This window comes from Rhinopithecus bieti, unplaced genomic scaffold, assembly GCF_001698545.2.
Source record: "Rhinopithecus bieti isolate Rb0 unplaced genomic scaffold, ASM169854v2 scaffold_50384, whole genome shotgun sequence".
Classification (NCBI taxonomy): domain Eukaryota; kingdom Metazoa; phylum Chordata; class Mammalia; order Primates; family Cercopithecidae; genus Rhinopithecus; species Rhinopithecus bieti.
In genome coordinates this window covers 938475-958410 of record NW_016820218.1, presented here as the reverse complement: position 1 = coordinate 958410, position 19936 = coordinate 938475, and the positions used below count along the sequence as shown (strand labels likewise).

Sequence of the window (19936 nt, the reverse complement as noted above, 5' to 3'; positions counted from 1 at the left end):
ACACTTAAGCTTTGACCCAGAAGACTTGTAGCCCCTTATTTTTCTCTAAATTATGAAGATTCAGAATGAGTATAGTCAACTTTTGATTATCCAAAGAGCTTGTTAACAGAAATTACTTTAAAAATCAAACACCTCATTATAGTAAGGAAGGCTCGTGTGTGTTAGAATCAAACAGGTCAGAATTGGAGTGGGAACTCCCCAATATTGTCTTTGTATTATCAAAGCAAACATTTTTTGGCACTTAACTGTGTACTGGGCCTTGTGCCAGACACCTTAGATGGGTTATCTCTAAACTTCACATCAGTCATATGAATTGGGTAATATCATTATCTACATTTTACATGTATGGAAACTGGGGATTACTGAGGTTATTTGCCCAAGGTAACACAGATGGTAGATTCTGCAGCCAGAGTTGGAAACCAGGTAGTTTGCTCCACAGCCAATGATCTAGCATCCTAGATGTGGTCCATTAGGGCTCTCTCTTTTCATCTGTTTGTAAAAGGGAAGTTTTCACTTTCTTCTCAAATCATTGAGAGAGAAACAACTTGGAACTGGAAGTGCAAAGGGAAAATTCTAAAGAAAGCATTTTAAAAAGGAGAAAGAACAAGACAGCGGGACACCATTTCCTATCTCTTGTATTCTCCAAATAGTTGGCACCAATTCTCATTTAAAAAAAAAAAAAAAAAGGCACAAAATGGTGCATATTTTTACACACACACTTTTGTAATGTTCATTTAAGATGTGACTACAATTTAATTAATTAAAGTGATATACCCCAAATATTGTCTGTCTTGTTGCTGTTTCTCCTTCTTTAGCATAGACTGTGGTCTTGTGCCGTTGGTCCCCAGGGAGGACTTACCACAGTGATCTTACCACAGTGGCTGCCTCAGCAATTCCAGTCTCTCATCATTCCTTCCTTAACCAGAGCATTTCTGAGTCTGTTTGTAATACATGTTGGGTTTCCCCATAAGATTTATTTTGAAAAAAGCATTCTGTAACTTTACCCAAGAAAAGGCTCAAAAACAATTGATACTGAAAGCAGAGAATTAAGAACTAAATATACTTCTAAATCTCTATGGAAATATTCTACAGGCTTAACTATTGTTTATCTTATTGGACTTACAAGTTTTCTTGGTGACATTGATTAGTTTGGGGTGAAACCATGTATTTTACAAAATCTAGGTCTTGGGCTTTTTGAGACTTCTGTTAACCTTGAGGACTAGTAGGTGTCAAATACCAGTCTCTCCCTGGATTTACACAATTGCTGCTGACTGCAGGCACGAATTCTAAGCCCACTTAGTTTGCCAGCAGTTCTTCCTGGCATAATGCAAAAGAACGTTGCTCAAGGCTCCAGGGTACAAGAAGAGGAGATTGGCAGTGAATTGGAAGTTGCCGTTCATATTTAAGATTTTTTTTCCTTGTAGAATTCAGGTTTGGGCTTTGTTTCTGAGAAACCATTTTTTAAAACAAAATTCTGCTTCCTACTTGACAAGAATTACTAAACTTAGAATTATTTAGTATGGTTAAATTCTAAATTCTTTAAAATACAAAATGGTTTTAAAGAGGTTGGGTCATACTTTCAAATGGAATTTCGTGAAGCCAGAGTATTCGGTGAGTGTTTTAATAAAACAAAGATACTTTTAAAACAAAATGTATAATATGAACTCAAGTCCCACAAACCCAGGAAGCCACTTGGCCTAGGCTTTGGGGCTAAACATAGCACAAGAGAGGTTAGGAACTTTCTCATCCTGACATTTGTACCACACAGCAGGCAGCTGTATGAGTTTTTTGGGTTTTTTTTCCCCCCTTCCTTTCATCTTGTTATTTATTTTTGCCTTCTCTGGGGAACCCTGGTTCTCAACAGATTCTTAAGTCATCTATTTCAAATCCATTTATAATTTTTTAGTATCCCTGACATAAGGCACCTTCTGAGTGAATTTAATCTAAGTTCCTTCAGATAAATCTAACAAATATTTATTAGCTATCTACTCTACTGTGTTTCAAATATATATAAAAGTGGGTAAGACCAGCTGGGCGTGGTAGCTCACACCTGTGATCCCAGCACTTCAGAAGGCTGAGGCGGGCAGATCATGAGGTCAGGAGTTTGAGACAAGCCTGACCAACATGGTGAAACCCTGTCTCTACTAAAAATACAAAAATTAGCTGGGCGTGGTGGTGCACACCTGTAATCCCAGCTACTCAGGAGGCTGAGGCAGGAAAATCGCTTGAACCCGGGAGGCGGAGGTTGCAGTGAGCCGAGATCGCGCCGCTGCACTCCAGCCTGGGCGACAGAGCAAGACTCTGTCTCAAAAGAAAAAAAAAGTGAATAAGACCATGGCCTTTGCCTCCACAGAACTCACAGTCTGGTGGGAGAGAAAGGCAAATAAATGAGTACTTAGCATACAGTGTAGTGAAAGCAGCCATAGCGACGAATGCCTGGAGGTGACGGGACCATGGGGACTCAGAAAGGGGGCTTCTAAACGCACCTCACTGGGAAAGCAAAGGCTCCCTAAGGGAAGGACTGCTAAGCTGAATCTCACAGATAAGTTAGCATGAGCTAAGGCAAGAAGTGGGGACACAGAGTAGCGTGTTCCAGCACCCAGCAAACACCGTATTGCTGGAACACGAAATACAAGGTGGAGATGAGGCCCAGTTAAACTAGTTTAGTAGTAAGAGTGCTGACAAGGAAACTCATATATACTATTAAGAAGCTTTACATCTACTACTGGTAAGTAGTAGGAAGTCATGAAGAAATAAATGACCCTTGAGACTGACAGGGTCATATTGACATTTTATAAGAATAGTTGTTGATAAAAACTGAATGATTAGAGGATGGCAGCTGAATGATTAGATGATGGGATTGAGAACGGTTCAAAAGTAGAGGCCAAAAGCCAAGTTGTCCAAGCAAAAGGTAATACTGAGCCAAAGCAGAGGAAAGAATATACATTTAAGAAATATTTCAGAAGGAAAAAGCAGTAAGTCTTACGATTATGTGCATGTTGAGGGGTGTGGAGTAGTGTGAGAGAGAGGAGTCAAATTTCACTCATCAGGGTGCCAGTAATCTCAGCACTAAATGAATGATGGCTTATTAACTGGGCAGTGTGGGAGGTGGAAAGATTCAGGAATGAGATGATAATTTAGTTCATGTCAGCTTTGTATATTTAAATTTTGGAAGGGACTGGTTAATAAAACAAAAATGAAATGCAGCTTTATGATAAGTTGCTGAACCCAGTGGGAGGTTTTAGTTTTTGCCACCAAAGAAGAACTTGTGGCTTAGCCCAGCCATGACTGCATTTTGAAGAAACTATTTAGATTTTCTCGATGGCTGTCTCACTTCTCTTCCAAAACCACTTTGCACTTGGTTCAACTTTGCATTCATTTTTAAACAAAGTTTCTGTTCTCTCCTGCTCCATAGTCTGTATACCTTTTCCCTGATGCAGTATCTCTAGTATCTGGTATTTCCATCTTTCCCCTGCCAATAACTGTCATCACCCCTGTTTTCCTGGAAATACCCAACTACCAAACAACACACACTCAGACACCTGGTTTCTTCTAAATACTTTTTAACCATGAAGCTACAAAAATGAATCATAACAAAACTCCCTTGGAAGCCCCTTTTTAGCTGGAGAAACCAACATTGGTCAGTTGTACAGTATTTAAAAATAAGAAGTACACTTAACCAGTTAATGGATTCATTTACATTAAGGTGCTCATTATCACATTCAAAGTAAAAAATATACATATATATGTGTGTGTGTGTGTGTGTGTATATGTCTATATGTGTGTACACACACACATACACATACTGAAACAATTCCTTTCTTCCAGGCAAAATACCCTGGAGTCATCCTTGATTTCTCCCCTTCATTTCTTATATTTAATATGTCTAGGAATCCTGCTGCCTGTACCTGCAAAATACATCCCAAATCCATCCATTTCTCCCTGTCCTGGTCCTAAGCATCATTATCTTGTTCCTGGACCTTTATACATATGTGCCACAATGGCAGGAATCTTTGTCGGTTTTATTCACTACTATGTCATAGAAACCTAAACAGTGCCTAGCATAGTAGTACTCGGTTAATATGTGTGGAATAAGTGAATTAAGTGAAAGAATCAATTAATCCATGTCATCTTACCAGACACACTAACATTTGGAAGGCTAGTTTCACATTAATAGAGAAGCCATATTAAGAGAGCCAAAAGTAGTTTTTTGTAATTTCAGTTATATAGCAACTGAGTGTTTTGGGTGTATTTGATTTTTTAAAATTACTACTTTACTTCCATCGTTGTTACTGTGTATTTGTAATTAAAATTGGTTTTGAAATGTTGCCATCGATGATATTTTCTCCAAAATGGTCATAAATTTAAAAGAATACATTAGGGATGAGAATGCAGTTCTCAGGAATTATTTTTATATTAAGACTATATACTACAGAAATAACGGGAATAGGAAACCTCAGTATTAGGCTGCTCTACTGTTTAATCCAGAACTAGAAATTTTAATACTGGATCCAGGGGAACTATGTGAAAAGTAACAGGGAAAGCATTTCACTTTACTTTTTCCTTGCTTAATATACATCTTGCTAAAGAGGAACAATAAAGAAGGAAATAAATTGACTTATTTTTTCCTGAATTATTTACGTTAATTGCTATATGACCTGAATTTTGGGGATAACTGCCAATATTTCTCTTTGTGCTAGAAAAATTTGGCATTTTGCACTATTCTCCTCAGTTAAATAGCTATCATATGGAAATTTCAGATGGCTCTAATATGTGTTGGCTCCTCTCTACCCCCTGCCCTTCCTTGTCAGTAGGAATGTTTAGCTCTTACTGATTTCTCTAATACTTAACTTTTTCTATTGCCAGCGAGGGCTACCCTCCCCTTCCTACTCCTCCACCCTCCAGTATTGGTTTGCACATCTGGGCTGATCTGAGAGGCTTTCCCCCCGCCCTCCCAACCCATAATGTTTGGGCCTAAAGTCATAACTGCAGGTCTAGTTTTCAAAATAGCACATGTGGCTTTCAGGTTGAGGTTTCTATTTTCTGTTCTGATTCTAGATTATTCTGTCCCTAAACTGTGGAACCTGAATAGTGCATGCAAATATATTTCTGTAGCTTAAAGTATATTTCTAGATTTTAAGGAAATCACAGAATCAAGAGTCTAGAAATAATTTGAGAACAACAGAGAATTCTAATGTTTAAATGTTTGCAGTACGTTTATATCTAAGCTAATATATGCAGTCTATATATTGTCAAATAATAGATGTTAGATAAAATTAAGAGATGGACTGGGCTCCTGGGATGCTGGAGGGGAGGTGGTGGGTTCTGAGGCCATACAAATTGGGAAACTATTCAGTATGGAAGGACCCACAGCAAAGAAAGGTATTTTGTTTAACTTGGCATTTCCTAAATTTATTTGAGGAAAGAACCCCCCTTTCACATAAGGAAACTTTTCAGCATGCTTCGGAAATGCTAGTGGAAAGAAAGCAAATACTCCAGTTCTAGGCCTGGCTCAGGCATTAATCTACCTTTTCATTTAACAAATATGCATTGAGTGACTACTTTGTGCCACGCACCACTTGAGGTGCTGACAATATATTCAGGGAACACAACAGACAAAAGCCTCTGTCCTTACAGAGCTTACATTCTAGTGGAGGGAGAAAGACTATAAACATAATATGTTAGTATTACAAGGTAATGAGTGTTTTAGACAGCCATGGAGCAAGGTAAGGGGATTTGGAGTACAGGGATTGTCAGTTTAAATATGGCTCTAACTTGAACAAATCACTAAGCCTTATTGTCCCTAATCTATAAAAAAGAAATTATAGATGATCTTGGCCTGCTAGGCTATATAAGTCTACTTTAACACCAGGAATTGTCATATCAAACCATGGTACTGCTGATTCATGAGTATTTCATTGAGTGTTTACAATCACCTTATCAGAAAAGGTGTCTGTCAAAGAAGAGTTCTGTAAGTTTGAATGATTTGTAATTCCACAGAAGAACAAAACACTTAAATAAATGAAGAAAACCCTTGCTGGTTCTATTTTTAATCTAATGTATACCTCAATCCAATACTGAGTAGAAAGTATTTGACTCAAGGACAGAAAACCTGCAGTAAAGGTACCAACAGCTTTTCAGCAGATGTTAGCATTCACATATGAGAAAGTTGTAGCAGTGCGCACATTGTGCTTCTGCCCTAGATCCTTATGTAAATAGGATGTCCGTGACTTGATGTTGAAATGACCTTTCAGACAGTATTCTATTGCCACATGCCTGAGCTTGTATCCCAGAGTAATTAGACGTTTTGACTTACACATCTTGGTATACAGTGTTTATGCTAATTATAAATGTCTGAAAGTTTCCTGAAACTTTTTCTTTGTAGCTTTTTATCGAAGACAGACAGGAGGTCGGGAGGAGGGTTGTGGATTGTGGTCCTAAGCCTTTGATTTTCAGTCTCTCATTTTGGAATGAAAATTAAAATCTGCTTTTCCAGTTGCCAAGACATGGTGGTATATTTTATATTCTTCATCTTGAACAAGAAACTGTGTGGAATCCCAGCCTTTTAATACTTTTTAAATAATATTTTATTCTTAAGGCATTTAGCTAAAAATTCAAGATCGTGAGTCCCTAAATAAAATGTTATTCCCAACTGACCTGTAGGAAAAGCTTAAAATACTAAAATTAAAATGGAGAAGTTTCTATCTCACAAAGGAACGGTCTTCCAATATTGTTTTAAAATCAGACCTCAAAACTTATTTCCTGCAGTGGTTACCTCAGTCCTCAAAAGCTGACCCTAGGTCTACCGTAGCAGTCAGTATGTTTTCACTTCCTCCTCCTCATATTTCATGAACCTGAAGGCTAGTATTTAAAAAAATGTTTTATAACCATTTTGGAAAAAAGAACTGTCTAGATACACTGTGGCATAGGCTCCTACATATCAGAGGGGACTGATGCATATCCACAGGGGTTCCTCTGAAACTCTGTCTGAGTGGCTTTAGATTAGACAAGGTCTCGGACCCACCCTAGCTCTGGCTTTCAACAGCCCCACAGGTTCTGGTCTGCTCTGAAGTTGCCATAGTTTAGTTCTAAAGCTTCCCTCTCACCAACTTGCTCTAATTGTCATATAGTACCTGCTCTTTCCAATAAGTCTCCTGCTTTCCTGTCCATTGGCCAAATTGTTACACAGCCTTCCCAGCCATGAACATAAGTGCTACCTTATATACCCATTTCATTCTTAAGATACAATTAAGAATGAAATGGATATTGATACAATTAACTTTGTATCTAATTAATACATCTTCAAAAAATTAGGTGCACTAAGTCTACAAACCGTTTTGAAATTTTAAGGATGTAAAATTTGCCTGAAAACATCTTGCTCTTGAAAAGCTTCAGATTAGCTCAGACCATACCATCTGCATTGATGCTGCTCTGAAACTACCAAGAAAAGGCAATGTAGAACTCTGATTGGCCTGGACTCCGTGTCCCTTTATTCCCTAACCTCTAAGCTCCACTTCAGCTCCACAGCTGGAAAGAAACTCATGACATGCATCAAGAGTCACCCTTTGGTCCCAAAGTGAACACTATTTGCCCTGATGCCTGCCCCTGCCCTGTCTGCATACTGTTCAAATATATCCATAGTGTTGCACATGGGTACGAGAGACTGTTGAGAAGTTCTGTTATCAGAGGCGAGGACAGAGGTGGTTTGTTACTGATCTTTAGCAGTCTGAGAATCTTATTGTGTGTGGCATATGGTAAGAACCAGGAAAAATGGTAGGGATTGAAAGCACTCTGCGGATAAGTTACTCTGTATTTTTTTAAGCTGAAAACTACACTATTTTTTTCTACTTGTTATTGCCAGAGGCTTTTAGAACTTAATAGGGGAACAGAATTCTCAGAGAGTGTCATTCTACCAAGATTCACTTTCATTATCTTCAAATCATCTTTTCTTATTTTGAGTTTGTTCATAGTAAGTTATATTTTTAAGACCTTCTTTTAAAAAAAATAACCAGAGTAGGTGTTACAATAAAAGTATTTTTAAATAATGCCCATTAACCCATTTGTTTATTTGCTGGCTTCGTGGTACTTAGAAGAGTGTGCAGAAGTTTATTTGCAGTAGGAACTTAATCTTCACATTCTTTCTATAGCTAAATATTCTTTAAATATGGCCCATGTGTGCTGCTTATCTTTGCTTTTCAGTTCCTCCTGATTGGAAGTTATAAAACTAGAATAAGTATTTCAAATAAGTTAAAATGGATCCTTTCATTTGAAATAAAATGGGTATTTATTTTAGGGTACCCTAAATAAATATATTTAGGGTAAATATATTTATTTAAATATATATTTGGGATAAATATATTTATATATTTCTTTATATATGCCATTTTTCTCCACTTATTCATTGACTTTCAGAAACTCGTGAAGTCAGAATTCTGACTTCTTTTTTTTTCACTTTATTTTTATTTTTATAGAGATAGGGTCTCACTATGTTGCCCGGGCTGGTCTCAAACTCCCAGGTTCAAGTGATCCTCCCACCTCAGCCTCCCAAAGTGCTGGGATAACAGGTGTGAGTCACCACACCCAGCCTGTGACTTCTTTTCTAAGGGGATGACCTATTTCTGTTTATAATCCAAAATTTCTCAGCCTTGGCCGTATTGATATTTTGTACTGCGTAATTGGAGGGAATGTCCTGTGCAGTGTAGGGTGTTTGGCAGTATCTCTGGCCTCCCACTACATGCCTGTAGCACCCTCCCAGACCAGATGTCCTCTGGGGGACAAAATTGCCCCTTGTTAAGAACCACTGTTCTAATATCTATGTGTAACACAAATTTCAAAACACTTTGGTGAGTACATAGCATGGATTATGATTTTTTAAAAACTTTGTTTCTTTTTAAGCTGATTCTATTCTGGTCATGATCATATTTTTTAAATCTGTAGCTTTTTTCCTACTGAAGAGGCTTTTAAAAAACAAGAATATGAAAGTCTTCTGTGTCCACCATCAGGCCAGACTATAATGGTTTAAGAGAAAAAAAATGCATAGAAAGATAATTATTTTACCTTAAAAAGCATAAATGTTACTTAAGAAGTTAAGATCGGGTGGTTTGGAGGATGAGACAGGAAAAAGCTACATTTAAGTAACCTAAAGGTTTGTTAAGAGCTTTCTGTAACACTCTGTTTAGTGGACGTTTGAACTAAAAGACTCCAGCCATTAAGTTAAAAGTTTTCACTAAAAGAACACTGCCCATTTGCAGAATTTGAGTACAGACTCCAATCACTCTTGAAAAATAGGGTGAAAAAAACTGTACAATTCAACCTTTTAAAAATGCAATTTAGTCCGGTCGCAGTGGCTCACGCCTGTAATCCCAGCACTTTGGGAGGCCGAGGTGGGCGGATCAGGAGGTCAGGAGATCGAGACCATCCTGGCTAACACAGTGAAACCCTGTCTCTACTAAAAATACAAAAAATTAGCCTGACGTGGTGCAGGCGCCTGTAGTCCCAGCTGCTTGGGAGGCTGAGGCAGGAGCATGGTGTGAACCCGGGAGGTGGAGCTTGCAGTGAGCCTAGATGGCGCCGCTGCACTCCAGCCTGGGTGACAGAGAGAGATTACGTCTCAAAAAAAAAAAAAATGCAATTTGGAGTCTCCTAGATGGGATGGTCTTCCGTTCTCTGATAGGTATGGAAGTACTACTATATTCCCAAACCTGAGCTATGCAGTAGGGAAAACTTTAGGTCTAAACCGAAGCTGGAGCCTCATAGGAAGATGAAATATCATATAGAGATGAAACCTCTTTATGGTTTTAAAACCATATGGTTAAAACCACTTTAAAATTTTCTCCAACCAGGTTATACAGATCTAGATGAAGGGTTAGTGGAAAAAATGGAAGTTAAATGAGTCATGCCTAGGGAGGGGATTTCATTCAGGTGTCCACACCTTTCTTACCTATCTAGACATATCCCTTCTCTGTCAGCAGAACCCTGCTCTTCCCAAAAAAAACAAAAGCAGGCATTAGTGAATACTGTTCTACCAGTATACAGGTAGACTTATGTTCTCTTGTGCCTGACGCAAGCATTCCTTTGGCTCCTGCTTGCCTCTACTGCTGTAGGATTAAGAAGTTGCCAATATATGTATGCCAACTAGTTGCTGAGTGTGCACACCCAATAAAACAGCCTGATGAGTACCTACCTATAGAGTAAATTAAGATTTGTTCACAAAGTTACAGCACTTTAGAACTGGGGAAGCTTTTGGGAATTAAAGAGTAACGTTAGGGCCCTCAAAAGATATTTATAAAATAGGTAAAAACACAGAAACTTGTGCTAGGAGTTGGCTCTAATTTAAAATAGGGAGTCAAAGATAGTTTAAATTCATGGATGATGGAGGCTCTATGGAGTATTACCTATCTATAGTATCTTTGGTGAAATTTGACCTTTTAAAGCTCTACACAAGTTGTCTGAATCTCCTTTGAAAAAACATTTTTCTTTGACTTATTTCTTCTTGTTCATTTATTCCTTCAACAAATATTTATTATATGTCTACTATGTACCAGATACTACAAATTGTCTCCCTTCTTACCTTTCTTTCTTTTTACCTTTTTTCCAGGGTTGGGAGGAAGGGAAGGCAGGAGTTGGTGGCTGCAGTTCTTTCCTGTAGGTCAAGGTTTGGGAGACTTTTAGATTAAGCAAGTCAGAGGTTACAGGTTGTCTTGCAGGGCAGAGCAAGGGCAGGAATCACATATGCCTGTGCACATTCATGAGTGTGTGTGCATACACACTAAGCAGCAAGTTAGCGCTGAGTCTTCAGCTTATAATGGAAAGGACAGATTTTTGGGAGAATGAGGATTATAAAACACTTTTCCCTTCCCTACCTGTCACTAAATTACTAAGACTGTATGTTTGGGAGCTGAAGTCATATTTCACATTCTTGCTAACTAATCCTTTTTTTTTTTTTTTAATATCACCTAACAGCATGCAGACCCAAAGGAGGAAAGGTTTCAGACACTAGAAAGCGTGGAGCAGTTGAAGGACAGAAGATTCCAATTGTACACACCTTTTTTGAGCCCCTACTGTGTATCAGGCAATGTGGCCGATGCAGGACCTCAGTGGTTTTTAACAACTCTGTCCCTTTGCTCCTGGGACTTCCCATCTAGTAGGGAAGCCAGCCCTTGAACAAGAGTGTAGAAAATACATCTGCCTGTGGTGAAACCCCGTCTCTACTAAAAATAGAAAAAAATTAGCCGGGCACGGTGACAGGCATCTATAATACCAGCTACTCAGGAGGCTGAGGCAGAGAATTGCTTGAACCCAGGAGGCGGAGGTTGCAGTGAATTGCTTGAACCCAGGAGGCGGAGGTTGCAGTGAGCCAAGATCACGCCACTGCAGTCCAGTCTGAGCAACAGAGCGAGACTCTATCTCAAAAATAAATAAATAAATAAAAATTAAAATTAAAAAACAACAAAAAAGAAAATACATCTGCCTCTTTCACAGTGTTGCCTGGGGCTCAGCCTGGGAGTGACCTACAGAATCATCTCTGTAGGCTGCAGACCCTGTTTCTGTAAACATGAGGATGTATAATGGAATCTTAGGGCAGCAGTTTTTACCTGTGAATGTAATTATGGCATTAACCTTATGCTGTTACTCTTGTTCAAAAATACTACTTCAAGAAGCAGGAATTAAAATGAAATGTGTTTTTTTCTTAAAGGAGCCAAAGATTCGGATATGGACTCTATCTCAGAGACTGCTTCAATATATATAAGCTATTTAGAAGGGGGTCATGTAAACCAGACAAAACTTGTATAGCTCAAAAGAGGAAGAGCTTTTTACAAATTCACTAATAACTCTTTCATAGGAACTGTAACCATTTGCTACTTTGAAATGAAAAGGGTTCCTCTTATAAACTAATAGAAACTATTGAGCAGAAGTGATTACTGACACTTAAAGGTAGAAAATGGAAATTAGAATCTGGTGAGTTATAGGCACGTTTGCCAGATTCCTTGAATTGTTTGGTCATTTAAATGCTGTGAGGATGTATATATCAAAAGGGCTTCGGTCTAAAATGATTTTCGCTAGAAAAACCAGTAAGTCAGTCTTAAGACTTTTCTATGGCAAATTTATAATTTGAGGCATTTCTCTCTTTTCCCCCCATTTTAGCTTGTCAAAATTCCCAAAAATGATCCCCTCAATGAAGTTCATAACTTTAACTTCTATTTGTCAAATGTGGGCAAAGACAACCCTCAGGGCAGCTTTGACTGCATCCAGCAGACATTCTCCAGGTAGGTACTTTTCAAAGTACACTGAAGGGGAAAAATTTTTTATTTAAGATGGTTTTAGAAAATTAAACAATAAAGGACATAATAGTCATCCATAAATGTGTATTAAATTGAATTACAGAGCTCATTTATTTATCTGAAAATACTAAGCACCTACTGTATAATAGAAATTGCCATTTGTAATGGGGATATAATCAAACAACAGTTCAAAGATTTTGGTCTAATGGGGCTTTTAATGTACAGAAGATATTTTTTAACCGCATGAAAAATGCAGTTTTTAAAAATTAAAGGCAATTTGAGGGTTTTTTTTTTTTTTTTTTTTTTAGAACATTTAATTTCATTGGAAATTTAAGCAAGAATCTTAAAGCATATTTGAAGGCTCACACTCCAGAGTAAAGAAGTTTAAAATATTCCATCTTGCATGCTTCTCTTCCTTCTTACCCTGTTCAACCGTGTTCTAAGGTAGGAAGGTAGATTTTTAAACATCTTTATTCTACAGCTGCATGGAAACTAGAATATTAACCCCAGTAAGCAAGTCCTCTTCTTCTTAAAAAAAAAAAAAAAAAAAAAAAGGAGTAAGGAAGACAAGAATGTACACACCCTGGGGTACCATGGAACGCTTATCTACTTAGATCCTCTGTAAACAATAAGCCACTTGTTTCACTCTTCATTGCTTTGGTTGTTTCTGATTAAAAAGGCCCTTGAGCAGAAGGAGTTTGTTCTGCCCCTGGATATAAGACAAGGGAGGTTAGGGTCTCTCTTATTTCCTCATCATGTAAGGCTTTGACATTAGCCCCAAGTATCCTAGACCAGCATATCTCTGTGACTTATCTGTGCAGTACTTGAAACTGTGTAAGTACTTGCTCAATGTGGAGGAAAAGAAGGAAAGTTATGTTTCCAGCAGGTACAGGAGGCAGAGATACAAAATAAGACACTGACAGAGTTTTACATTTATCCTCCCATTTAAGGTGACTAAGTAACTTTTTGTTAATCTGTCATTTTCCCCAAGTATATATTCAATTTGCTTTCTGAAAATTACTCACCTTCAAACTTAAATGTTTTGGCATAAATTGCTATATTGTAGATTATATAGACTTTTCTGTGCTGTCCACTGTGGTGGACATATTGGCTATTTACATTTCACCTGATAAAAAATTAAATAAAATTTAAAATGTCATTACACATTCACACTAACCACATTTTATGGTCTCAGTAGCTACATGTGGCTATCATAGTGGACAGCACAGTTATATAACATTTTCACTCTTGCAAAATGTTCTATTGATCAGCACTATGATAGATTATAGAATCACCAAGTATAAGGGTCCTTAGTGATTGTGTGAGTCAATCCCTTCATTTCACAGGTAACTAATCCAGAGTTACATACCTGGTTAGTTAGTGGCTAGGCTAAATGAGAACTGAGTTCTTCTAACTCCCACCCCAGTATTGTTTATACACTACATGGTACACTAATTTTTAATTGTGGTGCTTGTCTCTAGATTGTTGATTTATTATAGTGAGCACATTTTGATAACAAATTGAACAGTGTCCACTTAGGAGTTTTATTAAGGAGCTTAATCCTCTCTTCAAAACCATTCATATCATCGTAAGTAATATGGCTTTACTGTTATATTATAAATGCCCTGTGTGGTTATTTCTACCTTCCTTGTTTGGAAAAGGATTTAAGGTTACTTACAAAACTATATATGATGCAGTAAGAGAATAGAAACACTTATTGTGAGAATATTGGGGCAAATGTATCCCCTCTGTATAATCCAAGGTGCTTTATAAAATGAATGGTAAGGGTATAAATTGAAGTCTGCCACTAGGAAAACAAAAGCACTGGCTTTTGTTCTCACGTTTTCACTTCTCAGCCTGAGAAGCTGACCTGTCCGTAATCTGGCTCCACCTTTTCCTTCAATTTGATTTCAATTTTCCTTATGGATCTTTTCTCTCTGACCACAGCGCATGCTCTTCAAGGTCAGAGGCTTTCTTACCCCCTTTTTCTAGTTTCACACTGCTGACTGAGCTCAAAATACATGCTTATTGACTCAACCTGGAGATAAAAGGGTAAAAACAGATGCTCAGTAAATAAATGTTCAACAAATACAAATTAGTCTTCTTATCTATATTTTTAAACTTCCTTGATTCTCACTTTTCTCCTATGTAAAATGAAATCAATCTCACAGTCAAAATTGCCTTTCAAAAATTCCTTAAATCTACCCATTTTCAGGCTTAGTGAAAAATATGTAGTCTGGGACCTATAGTGTATAATAATGCACACTTAAGCGAAGGAAATGGTGAGCTAGGCTAGAGAAAGACTAAGGGAACATTTATATACATTTGTCTAAAACATTTAAACTTTCAGGGTAACTTGGTTGAGAAGGGATGAGTGAATAATTCTAGAGAGTACCTTCTTGCCTACAGCGTTTAGCTCCATTTGTTTTGCGTAAAGATCTGTTTTCTGACTTTGCATGAGTGGCGGTATCTTCAGCTTATTCTCACTTGTAAATTACTTAGTAAATAATAGGAAGAGATGTTGAAATACCAACTTTCTGCCACCAGACCTTCATTCTATTGCAGTCATTTTCTCCCACTCTCCCTGCTCTCTCCCACTTGCTCTGAGGATGACCTTCTCCTCTCTTAGCATTCCTCTCTCAGTGGTTTTCTTCCCCCCTTTGGCATGCAAACATGCTCAAATCTATCTTATTAAAAAAGAAAATAAAAAACAAAAACAACCTCTCTTACATTCACTTCTCAACCCAAAGTCTGGCTTCAGTGCCCACCATTCCACTGAAACTGCTTCCCCAAGAGAGCCGTGACCTCCCTGCCCCCAAAATCCAGTGGATGCATTATTGGTTCCTTATTATTCTGGACTTGATGCCAGTGTTGCACACTGTTGACCACTCTCTCCTGCTTGAAGCCTCTGTTCCAGTGGCTTACGTTACCTAGCACTCTTCTAGTTTCCTTCCTAACTCTATAGCTGTGACTTTTCAGTCTCATGTGGTCTTCTTTTCTTCCTTTTGCTTAAAACTAGTGTTCTTCACAGTTGCTTCACTCCTGAGACCCGTTCTCTCCTCATTCCTTCAAAGTCTCCATCTCCAACACTGAACTTAATTTCTTTGTCCCAGGCCTATCTCCCAACCTGTTCATCATCTTGTGTTCAGTGTTTCAGTACATAGCAGCTTCCATATACTTAGTAACCTGGGCATGATCTTTAACTTTTTTCCCCCACTTGTCTCTGACCGTGGCTAACTACTGACCAAGTTTTGTCAGTTCCATCTCCTCACTATCTCTAGAAGCTGTGTACAACTATACATTCTCACTGCCCTACTCTGGTTCACGCCATCACTTCTTGCCTGTAATCCTTCAGTAGCATCCCAACTAGCCTCTCTGCTTTCCTTCTGGTGTCCCCCTTCCTCTCAATCTATCCTCCATCCAGATTGAGCTTTCTGCAATACAGATGAGTTATGTTCTCTCCCCTGATTTCAGCTTCTCGTTATCCTTTGGATAAGGTCCAAAACCTGTAACACATGACCCTCAGAGCCCTTTGTGATATATTTCTCATTCCCTCTTCAGCCTCAGCTCTAATTGTCCTTCCCAGTGTTCTTTGGACAATTTGAAAACCTTCTTTCTACTCTTCCTGGGCCTGCACAGATTAGTTGTCCTCCCGGAACATTTTCATTCTTCTTCCCCCTTGCCCAGTCATCTTTCTAGATCACCTCAGGCATCACTTTCTCTGGGAAGTCCAGGTGAGATTACCTTTCTGGGAGTCCTCTGCTCCCTGGAATTTGTCACACTGTGTTGTGATTTCCAGTTTGCCCATCCTTGTCACCCTTGAAGGAGGGACCACAACTGTTAGTTCCTGTCACAACCTCTGTGCCTCACACATTGCTAGGCATGCAGTCCCTGCCCAATGAATATTTTTGAGATGAATTAACTGTTTTTTTTTTTTTAAATAGCATTTGTAAAGACAGTTATTAGCAATTTATAAAGATTTTATCAGCCAGGTGCAGTGGCTCACGCCTGTAATACCAGCACTTTGGGAGACCAAGGCGAGTGTTCACGAGGTCAAGAGATCAAGACCATCCTGGCCAACATGGTGAAATCCTGTCTCTACTGAAAATACAAAAATTTGCTGGGTGTGGTGGCATGCGCCTATAGTCCCAGCTACTTGGGAGGCTGAGGCAGGAGAATCACTTAAACCCAGGAGGCAGAGGTTGCAGTGAGCTGAGATTGCACCACTGCACTCCAGCCTGGCAACAGAGTGAGACTGTCTCAAAAAAAAAAAAAAAAGAAAGAAAGAAAAAATTATCAACCCTTATTTCTTTGTATTATAACAAAGTTACTTATAATTAAGTTTGGAAATAGATGATCAGAGCTGTAGTGTCACTTTCATTAGTTTTATATTCCAGTTTGTTTTCAGGCCATAGCAATTTCTTTATAAAATACCAGTTATGACTGTGACTATGATCCCCCTAATATTAGCATGTTACTTTGAAACAGAGCCATCTTCTAGGTCCACGTTAATATTCATGATTATTTCAATAAAAGTTTTTTCTTTTTTTTTTTTTTTGAGATGGGGTCTTATTCTGTTGCCCATGCTGGAGTACAGTGGCGCCATCTCAGCTCACTGCAACCTTCACCTCCTGGGGTCAGGAGACTCTCCCACTTCAGTCTCCTGAATAGCTGGAACTTCAGGGACACACTACCACGCCCAGCTAGTTTTTGTAGAGATAGGGTTTCTCCATGTTGCCCAGGCTGGTCTCAAACTCCTGAACTCAAGCAGTCCACCTGCCTTCGCCTCCCAAAGTGTTGGGATTACAGGCGTGAGCCACCGTGCCCCAACTGAAAAAAAAATACTATAAAAATCATTTGCTCTGTGTTTTCTTCAACATTTGCTGTATAAGTAGGTCATCGTATATAGAGATTTAACAAAGTAAGTGCAAATTCTGCAAATTTTAGGAACTTTTGGACTAATAATATTAAAGTAAGCTTTAATGTTTGTCAGTATTTTAGCCTTAAAATACCCTATTTAAAATAAAGACTGTGTGGTGATTCCATTTCAGCTAATCAGTCCAAAGCATGTATATTGTGGGTTTACTAAAAGTAAACTTTTTAACTTTCCTCATATCAGTGTTAGATAATTCTTTAAAATAGTTAACAGTTAAATAAAAGAACTACAATGCCCATCGGAACTCTGGTCTTGCTCCAAATACTGATTTTTTTTCTTTTTCAAAATTTTATGGATTTGGTCTCTGAGAGCTCACTTCATCCATTATATAAAGAATATGTGAAACCCCGTCTCTACAAAAAATACAAAAACTAGCCGGGCGAGGTGGCGGGCGCCTGTAGTCCCAGCTACTCGGGAGGCTGAGGCAGGAGAATGGCGTAAACCCGGGAGGCGGAGCTTGCAGTGAGCTGAGATCTGGCCACTGCACTCCAGTCCGGGCGACAGAGCGACACTCCACCTCAAAAAAAAAAAAAAAAAAAAAAAAAAAAAAAAAAAAAAAAGAATATGAAAAAAAAGTGATGTGAAGAGGAGTATCTTAGGTATTTTAAATAACATTTGCATTTAAAAATTAATATTAGTTATTTTAGGATTGCAAACTTATTTGGGCTGCTGATTTTAGGATTATATAATTGTTTGTCTTTATTGTACAAAATGAAGGTCATGTCTAACAAAGCCACTGACTTACTTGACAGCTCTGGAGCTTCCCAGCTCAATTGCCTGGGATTTATACAAGATAAAATTACAGTGTGTGCAACAAACGACTCATATCAGATGACACGAGAAAGAATGACCCAGGCAGAGGAGGAATCCCGCAACCGAAGCACAAAAGTTATCAAACCCGGTGGACCATATGTAGGTTTGTATAGATATCTTTCTTCCTCTTGCTGATTGATTGGAATAATTCAAGATCACCATAGGTAAATACCAGTAATATTAACTTAATGAAAACATAGAAACTAGTTTTCAGAACATTTTGGATAACATGGTGAGGAAAACAAAGTTATTTGTACTCTTCAGACTGCCGGTAAATTGAAGAGCATATTTTAAAGTTCTGTGACTTTCCTAAATCCTGAATCTTCTGTTGGCTACTTACTATTATTTTATAGTACTGGGATCTGGTCACATTACTGCGTGAAGTTGCATTCATGGTTCCGTTGTGTTTTCTTTGTCACTAAATGATGTAATTTCAGTGATGGATACTATGGTTCTTGTTTTGCCTTTTTGTAGGGCTATTTTTATAGTAAAATCTATTAGTAGAATTTATGGGTTGATAATCTCATTGTTGTAGATTTTGCTTACATTTTCAGAGCATCTTTGTACAACAAGGATTTTTCATTACAAAAATATAAAATGTGCTTATAACAAAGCATTACAACAGAGCATTAGAGTGATATCTCTTTGGTTCCTCAGTTGTGACCCTCATCCTCATCTATCCGTTAATTAAGACCCTATCCAACCCCCATGATTTTTATCATTAGCTCACTCAAGTGTCTATCAGATTGAAGGGAAGTGAGACCAGACTTGCAAGATGAATCTCTCCTTTATGAGCAGTGACCTGAACAAACTTTAAGGAGTCAATTCATGGTGACTATTAACAGTAATAGAATTATCAAGAGTGAGGAGGAGCTCTTTGAGTCCTTGGTCAATTTAATAACACAAGTCACTCTATAGTAAATGATGAAAGGATATTAATTTGGAAACTGAAACACTCACAAAAAGTCTCATGAACAACCAAGTCCCTTAACTAGCATCTTTCCAAGGTTTGGCTTCATTCTACTTCTGTGTTTTCCCATTACTGATCCAGCTACAGTACATTCAGCTTTGAGAAGCTCCTGTAGTGTCTTTAATAAGTACTTCTTTGGAACAAAGCCAGTGCTCCTGGAGCTTGGTGCTTAGCTTAGATACATTTAGTTTGGTTTAACAACAATTCATCCCCTCCCCAGATATCTGTACCCATAGGGCCTAGTTCCCTGCTCAATAAGTTACTAGCAATGAGACTTTTCACCTTCTCTTTCCTGCTTGAGTGAGGTAGCAACTTCCAGCCTCCCTTCTTTCTCCTTCATCCTCAAAAGTAACTTAATTAATTTTCTGGGCTAGTAGACTAAATCTCAGATTGTTTTTTAAAACACACAAGATCTACCACACTTACATTTAAGCACAAACTATGAATGATCTACCCCTGTTGCTTGGAAAATATTGTTTTCCAAGATGGAAACCACCCAGTACCACCATTTTATAAACAGTGAGGCAAATTGTTGTGTTTGACAAAGCAATAGAAGACTGAAACCATCAAAACAATTATTTCCTTCCCAGTATAACTAGCTGAAAAAACAAAAAACCCTCCCCTTGATTTATTCCAAAGCTTGAAAATCAGCGATGATGACTGCACTTTTCCATTGAGTGGTCCTTGGGTGTCGTCTGTGTTCATGTGTTTTTGTTTGTTTTCAAAGAGTCAGGTACAGTTTGTTTATAGCTTTACTCAACAGACTTCAACACCCAAAATCCCACAGTCCATATACTTCCTAATGTTACTGGGAATTTTAGAACTTACAAGGTTTCTTATAGGTATTACAAATAATTTACATACATTTTGGAGGTGACCACAGGAAATTTGAGGTTATCAGAGTTTACATGTGAAGCAAATTACAACTCTCCTCTC

General features: G+C 38.2%; 1 protein-coding gene across 2 annotated transcripts in view; it reads left to right on the top strand.

Moving 5' to 3' along the window:
* ELL2 (elongation factor for RNA polymerase II 2) overlaps positions 1-19936 on the top strand; it is a 58275-nt gene that overhangs the window by 11452 nt on the left and 26887 nt on the right. Inside the window, exons 2-3 of one of the 2 annotated variants that reach the window (XM_017859682.1) lie at positions 12145-12266; positions 17970-18133. In XM_017859682.1, the coding sequence (XP_017715171.1) occupies positions 18049-18133 (85 nt within the window). In that variant the 5' untranslated portion in view covers positions 12145-12266; positions 17970-18048. The remainder of the gene's footprint in view (positions 1-12144; positions 12267-17969; positions 18134-19936) is intronic. The other variant, XM_017859683.1, reaches the window with a different exon arrangement.